Source organism: Cupressus sempervirens, chromosome 8, assembly GCF_028749045.1.
Source record: "Cupressus sempervirens isolate cs-2001-9-10 chromosome 8, ASM2874904v1, whole genome shotgun sequence".
NCBI lineage: Eukaryota > Viridiplantae > Streptophyta > Pinopsida > Cupressales > Cupressaceae > Cupressus > Cupressus sempervirens.
In genome coordinates this window covers 86,238,583-86,258,381 of record NC_143125.1, presented here as the reverse complement: position 1 = coordinate 86,258,381, position 19,799 = coordinate 86,238,583, and the positions used below count along the sequence as shown (strand labels likewise).

Genomic DNA, 19,799 nt, shown 5'->3' with positions numbered 1-19,799 from the left:
ACCCATTCCCCATTCCGTTTACTGATAGTATTTTGGAGGAGGTAGCCGGCCATGAGATGTATTCCTTCATGGACGGATTCTTAGGGTACAATTGGATTAGCATTGTGGAGGAAGATAAGCTAAAAACTACAGTTGTGGTTGAAGACGGGGTATATGCCTATAATAGGATGCCCTACAGACTATGCAATGCACCAGCCACGTTCCAGAGGATCATACTACATATCTTTGATGGCATGTCAGTGGGGAATTTCAAAGCCTTCTTGGATAACTAGTCAGTTTAGTGGGAAGGAGCAACGCCTTAAAATTCTTAGAGAATGCATGGAGAAATGTCGAAGAGCAAGACTCACCCTCAATGCGAAAAAATGCAGGTTTATGGTTCCACATGACAAACTTGTTGGACATATTGTTTGTGAAGGATTGAAGACAGATCCTGATAAGATCAAGGTGATTTTGGAAATGGATGCCCCGTCGAATGTAACAGGTGTCAAATCATTCCTGGGCCATGTAGGATACTGTAGAAGGTTTATAAAAGGATTTGCTGAAGTTTCAATGCCACTAGAGAAATAAACTAGGAAAGGAGAGCAGTTTGGGTGGAAGGAAGAACAGGAGGGCGCGTTCCAAGAATTGAAGAAAAGATTTGTCGGGGCCCCTATTCTCATATATCTCGACTGGGACAAAGAATTCTGTGTCCATGTGGACGCATTCAATTATGCAATATGTGGATGCATTCAATTATGCAATAGGTGCCACCTTGGCACAAACAGGGAAGGAAGGGCTTGATCATTCTGCATATTTTGCAAGCAAGCTTTTATCTAAAGCAGAGCGTAACTATGGTACCACGAAGAAGGAAGCATTAGGTATGGTGTATATAGTGCAGAAATTTAGACATTACTTATTAGCTACATCCTTTACATTTTTTGTTGACCACCAAGCACCAATGTACTTAGTAAACAAGCCGGTGATCCAAGGGGGAGTAAGTAGGTGCCTAATTCTGCTACAAGAGTTTACATTCAAAATCATAGTCCAGCTAGGAAAAACTCATGTAATTGCTGATCAATTGTCGAGAATCAAGTCAGGAGAAGCCTCTGGAAGTGGTGTGTGCGAGGACTTTGTAGATGCACACCTATACTAGATTGCTGTGTTACCTCAATGATACGAAAAAATTGGATAGTACTTATCAATAGCAACCTTCCCAAGAGAACTGCCTGTAGTCAAGAGGAGAAAAATTGCCTTAAAAAGCAGCACATTCCAGCTAATTGAAGGGTTATTGTACAAAATGAGACCGGATGGAATATTGAGGTGACCCAAACCCTTGCTCGACTTGGTCCTTATCCCTCTATATGAGATTTCTTTGTACCGAGAAAGGACTGATGGTCCTTCTCTCTTTCTTCTGTTCGTTTCTTTTCCCTTTTTGCAACGCTTTTTTTTTCCCGGTCGCCGTTGGGTGCTCTTGCTGGTTACTTTTCTTCATTGTACTGTTGTATCTTTTAGTCCCTTAGACCCTTGTTTGTCTCTTGTTGGACATTAATATCATTATCTTATCTTATCTTACTTCTCTCTTGCTTTGTTGTTTTCTTTTGCTCTACTCTTTTCGGACACCGTGTGGTGAGCCTGTTGTTAGCCTCCTTGGCTGTACGCTTTCAGTCCCTTAGACTCTTTTCGTGGTCTCTTGTTGGACATTAATACATTATCTTTATCTCAAATACAAAGTCAAGGCTCAAAAAGGAATGTTGAAGACTAAGGTCTTTTTGAGAGAAACTCTACTTAAGAAAGGCTAAGCAAGGAGCAGGAGACATATTGATCAACCTTTCTATTTTCGAATTTCCACTCTTCGTTGAAGCATTGGACTTTAGTTCAACTAACCTGAGGATGAAAATCCTCTAGGTCTGGAATTATAGGATGAAGATCCACAGTTCTTTAGAGTTATTTTACACGGATATCACCATTGTGCAGATTTGATTAATTCAGTTGAAGCTGCCTCATTTTCAGAAATATGAGTTGTCTGTGGTAATTTCTGCCATACAACACAGAAGAAGGTTATTTTTTCAAAGAGATGTTTAGCGAATTCAATATATCATTTGTTACGTTTTTATCCCAGCCACTTCATATTCTAGGACTGTTGTATCTATTCTAATATGCTGAAGTCTTGAAGGTATTACTTTATTTTGTGTTCCAATTTTCTAGGGGACAAACACTGACAAATGTTGATGTAGCGTTTTGTTATTTGCATATTTTATTACATATATCTTCTGTTGATATTTATAATAGCAGCTTGGGAAGTGCTTGATAAGCTTTGAAAGAAAGGCAGTTTTATTCTTTGCTACCAATATATGATTTAATAGCGATCAGAACATATTGAGGTAGTAGCTACAGTACTATGTCAAGCTTGGGTTAAAATATGTTCTAGAAAATGATAAAATATCAGTAAAGTTTGAAGGGATATTTGTATTCAAGTGTAATATTTCATATTCTCCAGTGTTACCAATTGTAGGTCCTGTTATTTAAGTGTGCAGTTTATTGAGTGTTTTAGGATCTAACAAGTTGAATGTTTAAGAGCAGACCAATCAATTGTTTCATGATATTGCAATGAGATTTTCTGTGACTTTGTGGCAGAAGTATTTCAGAATTAGGCACAAAAGAGATGTATTCAACCCCAAGAAAGCTGTGTAATCAGTGAATTTGTGCTGATCATTATATGTAAATCAAATAATGATCCAAAAATTTATAGTTAAAGTTGGAAATATTGTTGTCATTGATATCAAAGGGAAATTAATGTCAAGATGATTTATTGTTGATGTTGAAGGAGGCGTAATTAGAAAATAGTGTTTCAAAGATAAATACTTGAATTTTAATGGTTGATTGACATGTGTATTAGTAATAAAATAAATTTTATTATGTGCAAAAGTTTGGTGATGTCCTTGGTAAAACAAATACTTGTGCCATAAAAGTAAATTTATTTATGTGTAAAGTTGGCCAGCCACCTTGGTGAAAATCGAATTAAAACTATCATTTTTATTTGAGCCTGACCCCTTGGGTGAAAGGGCGAGGTAAATACTTAAAAAACAATATAATGAAATATCATTCAGATGTAGAGCAGATTTGGAGCAGACTTGAGAGCTATCTAATAGCATATTTTCAGAAGTGATTTAGAGAAAGTTTAGAGGAGGCCCAAGAGCAGATTTTGGAGCAGGATTGAAGCATATTGGCAAGAATATCTGAGCAGATTTAAGGAGGATGATAGAGCAGGTGCATGAAGACTTTGTGAAGACTTTATGGACAGATTTATGATGACCCTACGTGGAGATGTATGAATATCTTATGTGCAGATTTCTGAACGATTTATAGTAGATTCTGAAGGTGATTAAGGGCAGAATTATGGCAGACCTTTCAAAGTGTGTTATATCAGATTTCAAGGAAGATTTGAGCCGTTTGGTTAAGGAAGACAAACTTCTTTGTGATTGAGGTTGATGCCTCCTATCAGAAGAAATTGGTTTCTCCTGCTGAGTCAGCGCTCAGTGGCGGGAATGGTGTCTCTAGTGGGCTGGTGTCTGCAAATCATCAATAGGAGATCGGTATTGGTGTCTCCAGTGGGTTGGTACCTAAAAAATTTGTAAGAGTTGTTTAATTTTGAACAATGTTTTACTGTGGTTTACTTCCACAAGGGTTTCACGTATATCATGTGTTCATCTTGTGTTGTTCTTGTCATCGATATTGTGCAGTTGATGATATTCTGATTGTTATGTTTTGAAATCATTAAAAGACTGTATTATACCATTCACCTTCCCCACTCTCAGTTTAACTAAGAGATCTCCAGATAAGATCCATCCGTTATGGTACAAATTTAGGCCTTTCTATGCAAATTTTATCATTCCACATCAATATTTCAATATGTTGATAAGAATCTTTTCTGGAACATTTTAGTGACTTATTTGTGCTATATTGGTATGCTTCCATACATAGGTTGATCATTTTGTAGATTATAATTTTTTCACATTATTTTGCAGGCTGTTGATTTGCTAGTGACGATGAATTCATTTGTCCCTAAAGGTGGTCATATCTTGTCTGTAGCTGTTTATCCATCAGAATTTGGGTTGAAGCAGATGGAAGAAGAAGCTGTTCATGGTCCCGCTCTTTTTGGAAGTGATGATGAATCTAATGAAGATGATGATTCTGAGATTGACGATGAGAAACTACGCCAGTATGAGAAGGCAAGGCTTAGGTATAAGCTTGCAAATGTGTTTAAATGCTTTTTAATTTTTGTTGGGATATTATATAGATGCTTGGAGTTTTCTCATAACTTTGTTAATTTTTTTGGATAAATATATTCATTGAAAAGCATAATTTTACAAATTGGAATTTTGGTTGGTTGACTACGTTCAAAGGCCAAGCAAATTACAAGCACATTTAGATATAGCAGTAAAAAGGATTCAGACGGACAAGATGAACTGTATGTTTTCCATATTTGAGGTTTTACTTTTAGGGTCTGTTTGGTTGCTGGAATACAATCGGAATATGAAGAGAAAATTAGAATATGTTTTATATTCTTTGTTTGGTGCACCAAATCAGAATCGAGTATAGGAAGACATTTCCCATTTTATCCCTAAAATGAGCATATCTCTATGCCAAAAAATATCTGTTATTGGAATAGGCCATTCCTGTTCCCAATCTAACTGTCTCATATTGCATTCTATTTTGATGTCCGTGGCTGTCCATGATTGAGTTGTCAATGGGAAGACTATCAATGGGGTCTTGTTCTTTGCTGTGTGGGTAGCTCTTGTGAATGTGCAGATTGGTGAGTGGAATCTGCCATTCTTTATCTCTTGTGCAAGTCCTCTTCACCTTTACTGCCCATTCTCAGCCTCATTGTTGGGCCAATGTTGTAGCTGCCTTGAGGATTCGATCTGCTGCTGAAATGTATGTGGCATGCTCCACAGGCAATAAGAGGGGCAGTATTTCAGAAAATCCATGGAAATAGGTATCCTATAAGCTCATTTGGGTCACAGAATGCATAGCAGGTGTATTATACATCATCTGCACCAGTATTAGTGTAAAACCTAACAACGAGAGACTTTCCGATGAATATTTTGTAATGTGTCACTTTTGGACTTTATTTTCAGCGCTTTGCACAATGGGGATTTTAAGTAAGCTGCCAAGGGTCTGTCACAATGCTGTGATTCTCATTCAATCTGTATGCTGCAATGTTGACCAAATCCCTCTGCGTTCACATGCTTGGATGACTCTCCAAGGGGCTGCTAGCGCTGCTGGATGATGTGGCAGCAGCGGTTTTGTGAGTGAGCCTCCATATGAGTTTCGAATCAGGCCTGCATGGGTAGTAGAGCTTTGAATCTGCAGAGATGGGTGGAGCCATAATGATTTGGAAAGCGGCACATACAGTCAATGCTTCTAACTGATGTCCAGGAAGAAAACAGAAATAATTTCCTTGATTTCCTTGCAGTTTGTGGTCAGTGATTGGCCTATTTTCCCCTCAGATGCCAAGTCAAAAGTGGTCCCTGCGAACAAGTAGACACCTCCAGTGTTTTTAATATCCAACATTCCTTTTACAGAGGAGTTCGTAGGTGGAGAATGATGCCAAAACTTCAGTTCTTGCCTCGCATTCAAACATGTCTCTCTGTCAAACATCTGATATCAATGATCATTGATTTCCTACATCAATATCATAAGTTTTCATTTCATATTCAGAAGGTCTTCATCTGAATCTGAATCTGAATCTAACTATTTTTTCATTCCTATTCCAATTTCAATTCTAATTTTATACAACCAAACAAGAGATTAACGTATTTCCAATCAAATTCCAGGTGAACCAAACATGATTGGAATTACAATTTTCTATTCCCATTCCCCATTCCAATTCTCATTCCTATTTTCAATTCTAATTTTCAATAACTATGCCTGCAACCAAATGGGTTTCCTTATTGAGAGAGAATTCGTTATTGGATTAAAGTATATTCACAGTTACCCCACTTGTTGGGGATAGTGGGACGGGGGGATTTGGGGATGCCCGGTGGGGGGCGGGGTGTTGTATAGACTATACATATTGATATAGTACTTAAAATGCTAGTTATGAAAAGATGTATAAAGTAAAATAGCAAAACTGCAAATGCTCAATATTAAATACTTGAACAATGAATATTGAATATCAAATTTCTAATTAGAAATTATAAAACTAAATAAATTTTCAAATTGGCAAACCAATGATTTCTATTTTATCAAAAATATTATAAAGATGATTAGAGGGACTAGCATTTGGCAAACAAAAGATTTCTGTTTTATCAAAAATATCATAAAGATGATTACAATGACTAGCATTATATTAAAAGAAGTACAAAATTTCCTTCAATCAGCTTATTGTTTAAATGTCTTAGGTTTGCAGAGGATCTGAAAATGATTTTCAATCAGCCAAAAATATATGTATAAATTAATAAATATATAGCTGATTTGCTTGCAAATAATTTTTTTAAAAAAAAAACATTCTTTTTAAATGTCCAGGGACAGGAGACTTCCAGAAGTCTTTGGGAAACTCCTGGGCATTCCCACGTTCTGGTGGTGGGGAATGTGGGAATGGAGTCCCCTCTTCTTGGCGATGCCCCTTTCCTGGGAACAGAGGGGTCCAGGGGCGGGGAAGCATCCCCATGTAACACCGAACATCTTCAATATGATGCAAGTCACTGAAGTTAGTCATCCATTGCATCTTATTTATTTCAGGTTTCTTGCAATATAATTAGAGGTAGAAGATTTGGGTAGCCTCTTTGGCATCTTAGGAGGTTTGGGACCATTATTGCAATCAGATATACCTTATGAATTTGTTGCAAGAGATTTATTAGTACCATCTTCTATATTTCAAGCCTGCCCATTCATACACTTCTGTTTAAAGAAAAGAAGTTTTAGAAGATATCCTTCACAATTGGTACTTTTCTCCTTCGCACGATTTTTTTCACAGAAAGTATTGCATTTGCTGGCAGATCCCTTAAGTTGAAAGGAGACAATATGCAAAATATGTCAACAATAAGTTAAGTTTTGCAACCCTTGAATGTTGCAATTGCATATTTTATATATGCTGATTCCAGATAGAATCCTTGTATTCAGGATTATTTTGCTTGAATCCATTCACTATTTATCCTCTAATAAGTAGATATAGCCTTGTTTTTCTCAAACTCAGCAATCGAAATGAATTTTCATAAAGTACTCCATTAATTGGTATCTACTTCTCTCTAGAAGTGCTTGGGCTGGTTTGATCTTCTTGTTTAAATTTGTCTTGAAGGATATTTCTTTAGAGGTTTTATATACTATGTACCGTAGCAGCAAAATATATTATTGATTACAATGACTAGCATGATATAAAAACAAGTACAAAATTTCCTTCAATCAGGTTATCATTTAAATGTCTTAGGTTGGCAGAGGATCTAAAAATGATCTTCAATCAGCCAAAAATATATGTATAAATATATAGCTGTTTGCTTGCAAATATAAACATAAATTTTAAAAATTATTCTTTTTAAATGTCTTAGGACAGGAGACTTCCAGAAGTCTTTGGGAAACTCCTGGGCATTCCCACGTTCTGTCGGTGGGGAATGTGGGAATGGGGTCCCCTCTTCCTGGGGATGTCCCTGTCCTGGGAAAAGAGGGGTCCAGGGGCGGGGAAGCATCCCCATGTAACACTGAACATCTTCAATATGATGCAAGTCACTGAAGTTAATCATCCATTGCATCTTATTTATTCCGGGTTTCTTGCAATATAATTAGAGGTAAAAGTTTTGGGTAAACTTTTTGGATTCTTAGGAGGTTTGGGACCATTATTGCAATCAGATATGCCTTATGAATAGCTGTTTTCTTGCAAATATAAACATAAATTTTAAAAATTATTATTTTTAAATGTCTTAGGACAGGAGACTTCCAGAAGTCTTTGGGAAACTCCTGGGCATTCCCACATTCTGTCGGTGGGGAATGTGGGAATGGGGTCCCCTCTTCCTGGGGATGTCCCTGTCCTGGGAAAAGAGGGGTCCAGGGGTGGGGAAGCATCCCCATGTAACACTGAACATCTTCAATATGATGCAAGTCACTGAAGTTAATCATCCATTGCATCTTATTTATTCCGGGTTTCTTGCAATATAATTAGAGGTAAAAGTTTTGGGTAAACTCTTTGGATTCTTAGGAGGTTTGGGACCATTATTGCAATCAAATATGCCTTATGAATTTGTTGCAAGAGATTTATTAGTACCATCTTCTATATTTCAAGCCTGCCCATTCATACACTTCTGTTTAAATAAAATAAGTTTTAGAAGCTATCCTTCACAATTGGTACTTTTCTCCTTTGCACAATTTTTTTCACAGCACGTATTCCATTTGCTGGCAGATCCCTTAAGTTGAAAGGAGACTATATGCAAAATATGTCAACAATAAGTTAAGTTTTGCAACCCTTGAATATTTCAATTGCATATTTTAAATATGCTGATTCCAGATAGAATCCTTGTATTCAGGATTATTTTGCTCGAATCCATTCACCATTTTTCCTTTAATAAGTAGATATAGTCTTGTTTTTCTCAAACTCAGCAATTGAAATGAATTTTCATAAAGTACTCCATTAATTGGCGTCTACTTTTCCCTAGAAGTGCTTGGGCTGGTTTGATCTTGTTTAAATTGTCTTGAAGGATTTTTGTTTAGAGGTTTTATATACTATGTACTGTAGCAACAAAATATATTATTGATTACAATGACTAGCATGATATAAAAACAAGTACAAAATTTCGTTCAATCAGCTTATCGTTTAAATATCTTAGGTTTACAGAGGATCTAAAAATGATCTTCAATCAGCAAAAAATATATGTATAAATATATAGCTGATTTGCTTGCGAATATAAAAATAAATATTAAAAAATATTCTTTTTAAATGTCTAGGGACAGGGGACTTCCAGAAGTCTTTGGGAAACTCCTGGGCATTCCCATGTTCTGGCGGTGGGGAATGTGGGAATGGGGTCCCCTCTTCCTGGGGATGTCCGTGGGAATGGGGTCCTCTCTTCCTGGAAACAGAGGGGTCCAGGGGCAGGGAAGCATCCCCATGTAACACCGAATATCTTCAATATGATGAAGTCACTGAAGTTAATCATCCATTGCATCTTATTTATTCCGGGTTTCTTGCAATATAATCAGAGTTAAAAGATTTGGGTAACCTTTTTGGCTTCTTAGGAGGTTTGGGACCATTATTGCAATCAGATATGCCTTATGAATTTGCTCGTTGCAAGAGATTTATTAGTACCATCTTCTATATTTCAAGCCTGCCCATTCATACACTTCTGTTTAGAGAAAAGAAGTTTTAGAAACTATCCTTCACAATTGGTACTTTTCTCCTCTGCACAATTTTTTTCACAGCAAGTATTCCATTTGCCGGCAGATCCCTTAAGTTGAAAGGAGACAATATGCAAAATATGTCAACAATAAGTTAAGTTTTGCAACCCTTGAATGTTGCAATTGTATATTTTATATATGCTGATTCCAGATAGAATCCTTGTATTCAGGATTATTTTGCTTGAATCCATTCACTATTTTTCCTCTAATAAGTAGATATAGTCTAGTTTTTCTCGAACTCAGCGATCGAAATGAATTTTCATAAAGTACTCTATTAATTGGTAACTACTTTTCCCTAGAAATGCTTGGGCTGGTTTGATCTTCTAGTTTAAATTGTCTTGAAGGATATTTCTTTAGAGGTTTTATATACCATGTACCATTGCAACAAAATATATTATTGGGAATCAATCAGAAACCAAAGGGTTTTTTTTTTTTTTTTGCAAAAGTTTTGAATTTAATTGAGAAAATCTGATTTTTAAAAATTGCAGAAACATTGGGAGAAAATTACTGTTTTGTAATGTCCTCTTTCTGAAATTATCAGATTTTGTGAAGCAATCACTTGAATTGATTTACATTATGGAGCATATTTATACATGGAAGCAGTGATCAACTGTTTATACACGTGTGCAACAATTAGCTTAAATAAGCTATCAAACTAAAATCATAGCAAAACATAAACAAACTAACAATCAATCTCAACAGCCTATCTACTTGGAAAGAATGATGGAATGCTCAATATTCCCCCCTTTTTCATTTCTTTCAAGTATTAATAAGAGAATTCTGAAACTTTCAAACTTTACACGTGCAAGAGGCTTGGTAAAGATAGGTGCATGTTGATCCTGTGTAGAGCAGAATTGAAGCTGAATATTGTTTTGTTGAACATGTTCTTGTATGAAGTGACAATCAACCTCAATATGCTTGGTCTGTTCATGAAACGCTGGATTACAAACAAGCTTGAGAATACTCTGATTATCACAATAGAGGACTGTAGGTTGGTTTTGAGGTACCCCTAATCCTTCCAATATGCGCCATAACTAAACTGCTTTGCAAGCTGTTGCACTTTCTGCACGATGCTTTGCTTCTATTGAGGAATGGGCAATTGTGGCTTGCTTCTTACTTCCGCAAGGAATTTTTCCTGAACCTAGGAAGAAAACAAATTCAGATGTGGATTTCATATCATCAATTGAACCTGCATAATATGAATTTGCATATCCTTTAGAACTATCAGATTTCCACAATCCATTAGAATGCTATACAAGATTCTGGATTAGATTGTGTCAAATTGTTTTCCATCAATGTTTTGAATCACACTATGTGATCCATCATCAGAATGCAAGAGAGCCTAAGAAGATGGATCGCGTAGTGTGATTTGAAACGTTGATGGCATTTTTTTGACACAAACTAATCCAAAAACTTGGTATAGCATTCTGTATATCCTGTCAAGAAGATTTGATCACTCCTTTGATATTCCAAACCATGATGTACGGTACCCTGGATATACCTTAGTACTCGTTTTTCTGCTTTCTAATGAGACATTATTGGTTCCTGCATGAATCTTGAAAGATAATTAACAACAAAACTAATATCTGGTCTAGTATATTTCAGATTTATCAAGGTATCTTGAAAGATAATTAACAACAAAACTAATATCTGGTCTAGTATATTTCAGATTTATCAAACCTCCAATCATTTGTCAATAGAGAGTTACATTCACATGGGAGATGTACCAAAGGTAGATAATTGTAATCCTGATTCCATAGGAGTAGACATAGGTTTGGAATCCATCATTCTGAACTTCTCGAGCAATGTCTTGTCATATTTTCTTTGAGATACAAAGATATGGTGATTTATTTGCTATACCTCTAAGCCTAGACAATAGTGCAATAGCCTGAGATCTGTCATATCAAAAGCTTTCTTGAGATCATTTTTGGTTGTTTCAACCAATGCCTCTGAACTGCTTGTGATAACCAAGTCATTAACATATGCATTAATGATCACTATATCCCTCCTTTGATCCTTGAGATAGAGATTGGGCTCATAAGGATGCCTAGTAAAGCCATGTTGTAGCAAATTTTCATCAAATTTTATATTCCAAAGTCTAGGAGCTTGTTTGAGACCATACAAGGACTTGACTAGATTGCATACCTTTTCATCTTTTCCAAGTGCAACATATCTCTTTGGTTGTGTTATATAGATCTCTTAAGGCCTACTTTGAGAAAAGCACATTTTACATCAATTTGGTAAAGTTTCCAGCCAAATTGGGTTAGCTAAAACAAATATCATTCTAATGGTTTTACTTTTTGCAGTGGGAGCAAATGTTTTTTCATAGTCAATTCCCTCTTTTCGTGCATAACCCTTGGCTACAAGTCTTGTTTTATGTTCATCTATGCTACCATATGCTTTATGCTTAGTCTTAAATATCTGTTTACACCAATTTCTTTCTTATCAGGTGGTAGATAAACAAGTTCCCAAGTGTTGTTCTTTATCATAGAGTGATACTCTGCATCCATACCCTCTTTCCAAGGCTTTGACTCTAGTGCTTCCTGAACAGTGCATGGGTCAAAGTTATCAACAACTAAAGTCATTAGTGCAGAGTTTACCTCATCAGCAGCCATGCTGTGACTCCTTGGACCTGAAGTGAAAGTTTTTGAAACTCCATCAAGTTTTGCATCTCGGATGGTACTAGTATGCCACTTTGGTAATGGTTTTGTGACATTGGTGGGTTTGACTAACTATCAACATTCCCATCATTTTTACCATCCATGTTGAATAGAGGAGCACTATTTGAAATAGATGATGATTTGGGATGAGAACCTGGCTCACTCTTGCAGTAAAAAATTACATCTCTACTAGTGTTGGTTTTCTTTGTCTTAGAACTTAAGGTGATATGCCTTAGATTCATTACTATAGCTAAGAAGAATAGCATTACATTGCAATGATTTTTCATCTAGATTTTTCTGTTTTGCTCAGGAATATGCATATAGGCAGTAAATCTAAATACTTGATGTAAGATAGAAGGCTTTATTCCTTTCTATGCTTCTTCTTGAGTGATGCCATCAAGGGCTTTGGTTGGTGCATGGTTCAAAAGATAAACTACTGTGTGAATAGCTTCAGACCAGTATGCATGCTCTAGTTGGGAATCTTTCGACATTCGTCGGACCATCTCCATGATGATGCAATTTCTCCATTCAACAACTCCATTTTGCTGAGGTGTGTATGCTGCAGTCAATTGGAACCGAATTCCATTTTCTTTCAAGCACGTGGAGAATTCTTTGTTAGTGTATTCCTCCCCTCAATTTGAGCAGAATACACAAATGTGATGATTTATGTCTTTCCCCACAAGAGTGTAAAAGTCTTTGAAGTAGAAGGCTTCATCTTTGTGTCGCAAATTATATGCCCACATTTTCCGAGTGTGATCATCAACAAACAATTGAAAATACCTGAATCCTTTATGACGAGGTGTTATAGGGCCACACATATAGGTATGCATCATCTACAAAGGTTGGTTGGCACAATGCTCATTGGAATAGAAGGGTGCTCTATGTTGTTTTCTTGTAAGACAACTAGAACAAACAACAATGGACTTCTCAAGTGATGGAATCGCTTCGACTATGTGTTTTTGATTACATTATTACAAATAAGTATTGGTCAAATGACCAAATCTAGGATGCCAAAGCATAGCAAGATTATTGTCCTTAGTCGATTAAGGCCTAATGATTAGTAACTATATCAAGCCTAAACATTCTACCAATCGCAATAGCACTAATAACAAGACATTTTTTTATCCTAGTTTGTATCAAATTCAATTCTAAGGTAATGATCAAGAAACTACTTAATAGAAAGCAGATTTTTTGCAAGTCCCGCAACATAAAAATCTCCATTAAGCCTACAATGATGTATGCCAAACTGCAAAGATATGTCATAAATACCTTTGATGTTGTGGATGGTATCATTTCCAAGAGTGACTATACCACGACGATGTTTCAATATCGGAAACCACTGCTTTTGTCTAGTCATGTGCTTTGTAGCACTTGAGTCCACATACTATATAGAGTTGGATTGTGAACCATCTTCTGAATTATGAGGTGAAAGTACATATTACTCATCCAAAGAATCTTCTTGTTTAGTAACATTGCTTTGTTGTTTCTGCTTGTCTTTTTGCTACAATTGTGGTTTGTCACTTTGAAATGGCTTCTTTGAAGGTGGTTTCTTGGATAAGCCTTTGTTGAAGGAGTTGTACCAACAATTTTTCACATCACGTTCAACTCTGTCACAGATTGGACACTTCTTCTGTGGTCTGGATGAATTACCAGATCTGCAAGGTCCATTGAACTGCTTCATAGGCTTTTTTCCTTTATGATGTGTAGTCATGGCATGATCCTCCTCACCATGTTCCTGGCTTATAGACTCTCTGTTTAGAGGAGATTTAACTAGCTTCTCAAATGTGTGTGTTGCCTTAGTTACATTCAAAGTTGTCACAAATATCTTGTATTTGGATGATAGTGCCCTAGAACAATGGACACTAATAATGCACAATCAATTGTTTTCCCCTATGTTTGTAGGGAAGCCCTCAACTCAACAATCCTTTTGAGAATGGATTTTAACTGTTCTCCATTCTTCATCTTCAAGCTGAGTCACTGATTCTGAAAATTCAGGATTTGATTATGATTCTTTGTCTCATACACCATTTGAGCTTGTCTCATGCATCTTTGGCTATGGACGAGTCAGGGATAAAGGGCCAAACTTCATCAGACATGCTAAACAAAATGACCAATTTTGCCTTTCTGTCAGCTTGATCAACTTTTTTTTGCTCATCAGCATCTGCATTTAAAGGCAGAAAAGAGCCTTTTATTACCAGTTCGGTTGATACTTCGTGTACTTGGACTAGTGGAGAAAAAAAGGCTTCCAAGCCCTTGTTAGGTGATTGCAATCTTATTTTGATTGGATGGCACTAGAGCCAAGTCCATTGTTTTCAAAGGATGACATTGCTGAAATGGAGAGGCATGCCATGGAGGAGGGGGCTGGATTGGATTTCATAGTGGATGACATTGAGGAGGAGGACGATTAGGAGTCATTACCAGTGTCTCAGGTAGGAGGAAATACATCTAGGAGAGAGAGCGAGTTAGTTAGGATCAAAGTAATGAGAATCAGAATCGGCAAGACTGAATCGAATCGTGAATCGGCCATGAATCGGCTATGAATCGACAAATTTAAAAAAACCCTTTAAATTTAGAGATTTTAACAATTTAAAATGTATTTCATGCACCCTTTATTGAATATAATTGAAACACACTATAACATCATCAAATAGAATTTAAAACTTAACATACGTAAACATGGAACATAAATGATAAATCCATCACATACATAACTATGTTACATGTAAAATGTAAATTGTAGGCTAGCTGAAGTAAATATAAATCACATGATCATAAATTCATAATGATTCAAATCATAGAATGTATGTAAGATGAAGATGCATAAGACATCAAATCATAAATATATGTAAGAATCTAAGATGAAGATCCATGAAACGTATGTCTATCAGTATCAATATCTGTAAACAAAATGAAAAAAAAAGGCTCCAGCTCAAGCCTCATCATCATCCTTAAGCTCGGTTGCAACCTCAACCTCAGCCTCTGAGTATCCAATCTACCTATTAGAAAGGCGTCTAAGGTAGGTCCTAAAGGACCGCCGAGCCATATCCCCAGCATGTAAGATGGGCTCACGAACAACATGACTACGACTTGTGTTTGTGTGTGCGCATGTGTGTCTACCAGTGCCTGAACGTGCTCTAGCTGCCTCCTCTACCATGGCCATAGCATCAGCCTCTATATCCACCTGGTCAACTGACTTATGGTCTTCCTCAGTGAAAACTGGATCCACAGCCTCAGTGAGCCAATCTGATTTTGGATGAATCTCCTCCAGAATGATCGAAGAGGAGTTAGCGCCGAAAATCTGTTTGATCCTAAGACAAAGGTTGTAATGAACAAAGACAAGATCATTCAATCTTTGCATAGTCAACCTATTTCTCCTCTTCGAGTGGATGTGCTTGGACATGGACCAACTATGCTCACATCCAGAAGGTTGTAATGAACAAAGACAAGATCATTCAACCTTTGCATAGTCAACCTATTTCTCCTCTTCGAGTGGATGTGCTTGGACATGTACCAACTGTGCTCACATCCATAAGAGCTGCTTGGCTGACCCAGAATACAGATGGCAAATTTTTGAAGTTTTGGGGTTGTGGGCCCAAACATTTGCCACCATCTCTCTAAAATAAGGGAAAACAAAAACAATTAGTCTCATTTACAACTTTAAAATTACATAAACAACAATTAAAATTTAAAATGCACAATTTATAAGTCAAACTTTAGATTCATGAATATGTTATTTAATTTTTATCTGGCTGTATTGTTGTCTGAGCATCTATGGCTATCCTGTTAGAGAAAAGTGGCCCTTCTTTATTATTGAACTTGTCGAGCTCAATGATTGTAGCTGTGCTATCCTCATCACTACTCAACCTCTGGATCATTGTATATAAGCTGGTGAGAACCTCTTCATCCACCTTGAAGTCAGGACGGAAACAAAATGCCAGATTCAAAAAGCAAGCTGCTGCATAGATGGGTCGGTGGTGTTGATTCTGCCATCTCTTGTCAATGATATCTCAAATAGGGGCATACTTCTCTTGCACCCCTGCTTACTGGGCTATAATGGTCTCTTTGCCCCTATCTATGCCCTCATAAATGTAGCCCATATAGGGCTTCTCCTCATTAGCATATCGTAGGAGAGATACAAGGGGCTTAGTGACCTGCATATAAAATAAAACAAAAATTTGAGTCAAAACTTAAATATAAAATAATATAACTTAAAGTAAAACTAAATCATTAAACAATTAAATATTAAATATTAAATACTAACTAGTAAACTGTTTAATGATATGGCTTGTGAAATATCTCAAACGGATATTGACCTGATTTTTCTTTCTCTAGATAACATTCATAACATAAACATGTGAAGTTGCATTATAAAACCAGTAATATAAACCTTAGGAAATATTTCCAATAGATATTTATGCGGTTGTTTCCTCAAAACTGATATTCAAACTTAAACCATAGGCAGATGTATTATGCAACAACAATAGAAAACCAGTAGATTTTCCAAAAGATATTAACTCGTTCTTTCCAAAATAATATTCAAGATTCAAACATATGAAAATGGGTTACAAACTACAGTATAAAACCAGTAAACTCTCATAAAATTCCCTAAAATATGTTATTGCATTATACAATAGCAATATAATAACGAATATTCAAAATCCAATCTTATACATAGCTATATAGTTAGATTGGAACACTGAGAGAAGAACCTGTAAGCGCATACGAGACACTTAAAGTGATGTCTCTACGAACAATGGGTTTGTGTCCACTATCTGCCGGCACGAGGGGCTATGTCCTCACACTGGCTGAAAGCTGAAGCTTTCCAAATAACTCTCGCAAGAGAGAAACTGAAATCTGAATCATAAATCAAGCATACCAAATGAAAGAGTCTCTTCTCCTTTTCTCCTCATAGCTGTGACTCTTCGACTCCTCTCCTAGCTTTTCGTCTCATCTCTACTTGTCATCATTAGCCCACTTTGAATATTAAATTGACTTTTTAAAATGTGAGTCCACACTTTCAAAGTCAATTTTAATATCATATAAATGTGTCCTTTATTTTTTCTAATGTCCCAGAAAGGGGACATTACAAATCTCCCCCTTTTGAAATTGCTTGTCCTCAAGTAATTAGTTCCAGGATCCCATATGAATCTACAAGTAGCTTTGCAACCCACTTTGAAAACAAATTCGGCCATATTGTGAAGCAAGGTGTAACTCTGCAATCTTAATCGGATCCTTGGATCCCATATAAATCTATGAAATAACGTTGCACCCGTAAACTGTACAACTCTGATCATTATTGGATCCAGCCTCAAACTGAATAGAACTACAACAAAGTCCTCAACAAGCCATAGATACATACGGTCAACACCTGGATCCCAAACCCTGTTGTCATAACCAACTGATATAATGAGGTAGAAATGTATCAATGAGCTATGCATAACCTAGTAGATGGTGACAGCTTGACCTAAATAGATATGTAAGAAACAAGCTGTTCAAAAACTGAAAATAACACCATGGGTGCATCAAATACCATATTGTCATCATCAATCTGGAGAACCTCCGGGTACATAGGTACTATGAATAAGTGTGAAGCTAAAAAACTGTTCCTTGTGATTGAAACATAAATCTCATCAATACTCTACCAAAATCTATCCAATGCCTGATGTAGGAAATCCATCCAACTCCTGTATGGGGTGAAATAGGAAACCATATTTGGACTAATCTAGTGACAAGCGACAATAGTCAAATCACTACTGCCATCCTGTGACCAAGATTCACTGCTAAGAACTGTACCAGGATTCCATATCCTGAAATCAAAATCATCTTCTTCATGACAATCAAAAGGATTGTCCTCGTTTATCTTAAAAAGGGGATTATCGAAAGTCCAATCAGCATCCACTTTAAACATGGGGTTTTCTATAAGCTGAATGTGATCTGATGATTTGGTACTTGGTCTTTTGGGACAGCTGTCCAAGTCGTAAGTTTGTTGAGTGCTATCAAGTTCATTAATTACCTCTTGGAAGAACTCTTGCCTCCCTTTTTCCCTCATATTCCTGAAAATGATTCGTGATCCTGATCTGATTTTCTGCTTGCAAAAGAGAAAATTGAGTATCATCCAATGCCTTATGCACATCCTAAGCTCACTGTTGAGCTCCATAATCTTATTCTTTTCTTTATTTGTCTAATCAATATATATTCCAGCAACCTTAAGAATGTAATCTCTGTAGGAAAACAAACGTAAATAATCTGATTTCATAGTTTCAAGAGCTGTTTTGATCACTTGCAAATCAGCAACAAGCCAATCTCTTTCCACTCCCTTTTGAGCCTTCCTATAGAGATCCTCAACCATCCTTTGAGTGCTGTCATGACGTACCAAGGATCCCACAACCATGTCTCTACTAACATTCAGTTGGTTCTCTAAGGTATGCATTTCATTGTTGACATGTTGAAGTGGTTCATTGTCTTGCAGTGTCACCTTGGATTGTTCCTCTGAATTCAAGTCACGGGCAGTAGAGATATGTGGTTCATCACTCCTCTCAAAATCATAGGCCTTCTTTCCCCTATTCTCTTGATTTCTATGCAAAGACCAAAGTGTTGCCATGTTATCGTTTGTATAGCAAGGCTCATCATACAAAGATCCCCACCTGTTATTACCTTGTGTGCAATCGACCTCATCAACCTACTTGTCAAAACTAACCTCCAATTCACCAACATAGAAACTTGCACCCTATGTAATGTCTTTACGTGATCGCTAGGAGGTTGCAAATCAATGGTAGTTGACTGCTCTTCTTTTTGAAGAACCTCTATTCGATGATTTTGGTTTGCTGGAAATTCCTCATACACATTTTTGCCTTGGTTCTTTGCAAGGAGATCTTGAACCTATTCTAAATACTTCCTTTTTTCCATATCAGTCTTATTTTGCTGCTTTGGATGAAAATCCATGTAATCACCGAATGGTAAGTTATTCTGAACTCAGGTAGAAAGTTTGTTATACTCTCTATAAATGTCAAGAGTATTTCTGTTCTTATATTTGCTCATTGTGTCACCCACGATCCAGAATTTTCAACTTTCATCAGGATGGCTATAACCCATGAAGAGTTGCCTATTGACTCGCATTTCATGCCTTTTGTAATTACTCAGAGACATCTTGCAATAGAAATTTATTCAAATAATCTGACACTGGTGGCTGAAAAGGAATTGATTCCTTTATTGTTGAATGCTCAGGAAGTTGTGATAGTTGATGCTTTTCTTTTCCTACCTTCCCTATTTTATCACCATCATCACATTGCTGCAAATTTTTGCCATTTTTGTGAGTAAATGTGGCTGCCAATGAAATTGAAATATTTGACAAATTTCCTCTCGCTAGTGATCTGTGTGCACTCTGCAATCTCGGCTCATGTTTGGTTAATGACTTTGCAGCCCTACTTGGTGCCCACATAGAATCCATCTGAGCATCATCCTCATTTTGATTCTTTGCCTGTAGCAAAATACTTTCTCTTGGATTTCACATTGAGTTAGAAGAGCGGATTCCATTTTGCAGGATGTGGGTTTGAGCATTACTACAAGCTTTAACTGAAAGATTCATTGCCCTTGGAGGTTCAAGATGAAAGCCCACAACACTATCCTCCTACTGCAAATTGAACTGTTCACTCTTGCTCTTGGAGGCTACTTGAGAGACTTCAAGTGTTGACTTTTGGTTGTACTCACTTTCAAAAGACCTTAGAAAATTATAACTACTAGTAGATGCTCCTGGACTAGCACCAGTAAGTCACACGATAC

The 19,799-nt window shown here is 36.7% G+C and overlaps 1 protein-coding gene across 1 annotated transcript in view; it reads left to right on the top strand.

Annotated features, from left to right (window-relative positions):
• LOC149541753 (pre-rRNA-processing ESF1-like protein) overlaps positions 1 to 19,799 on the top strand; it is a 99,415-nt gene that overhangs the window by 66,935 nt on the left and 12,681 nt on the right. The window contains exon 3 of the mRNA XM_089796867.1: positions 4,005 to 4,219. Coding sequence (XP_089652993.1) covers positions 4,005 to 4,219 — 215 coding nt within the window. The remainder of the gene's footprint in view (positions 1 to 4,004; positions 4,220 to 19,799) is intronic.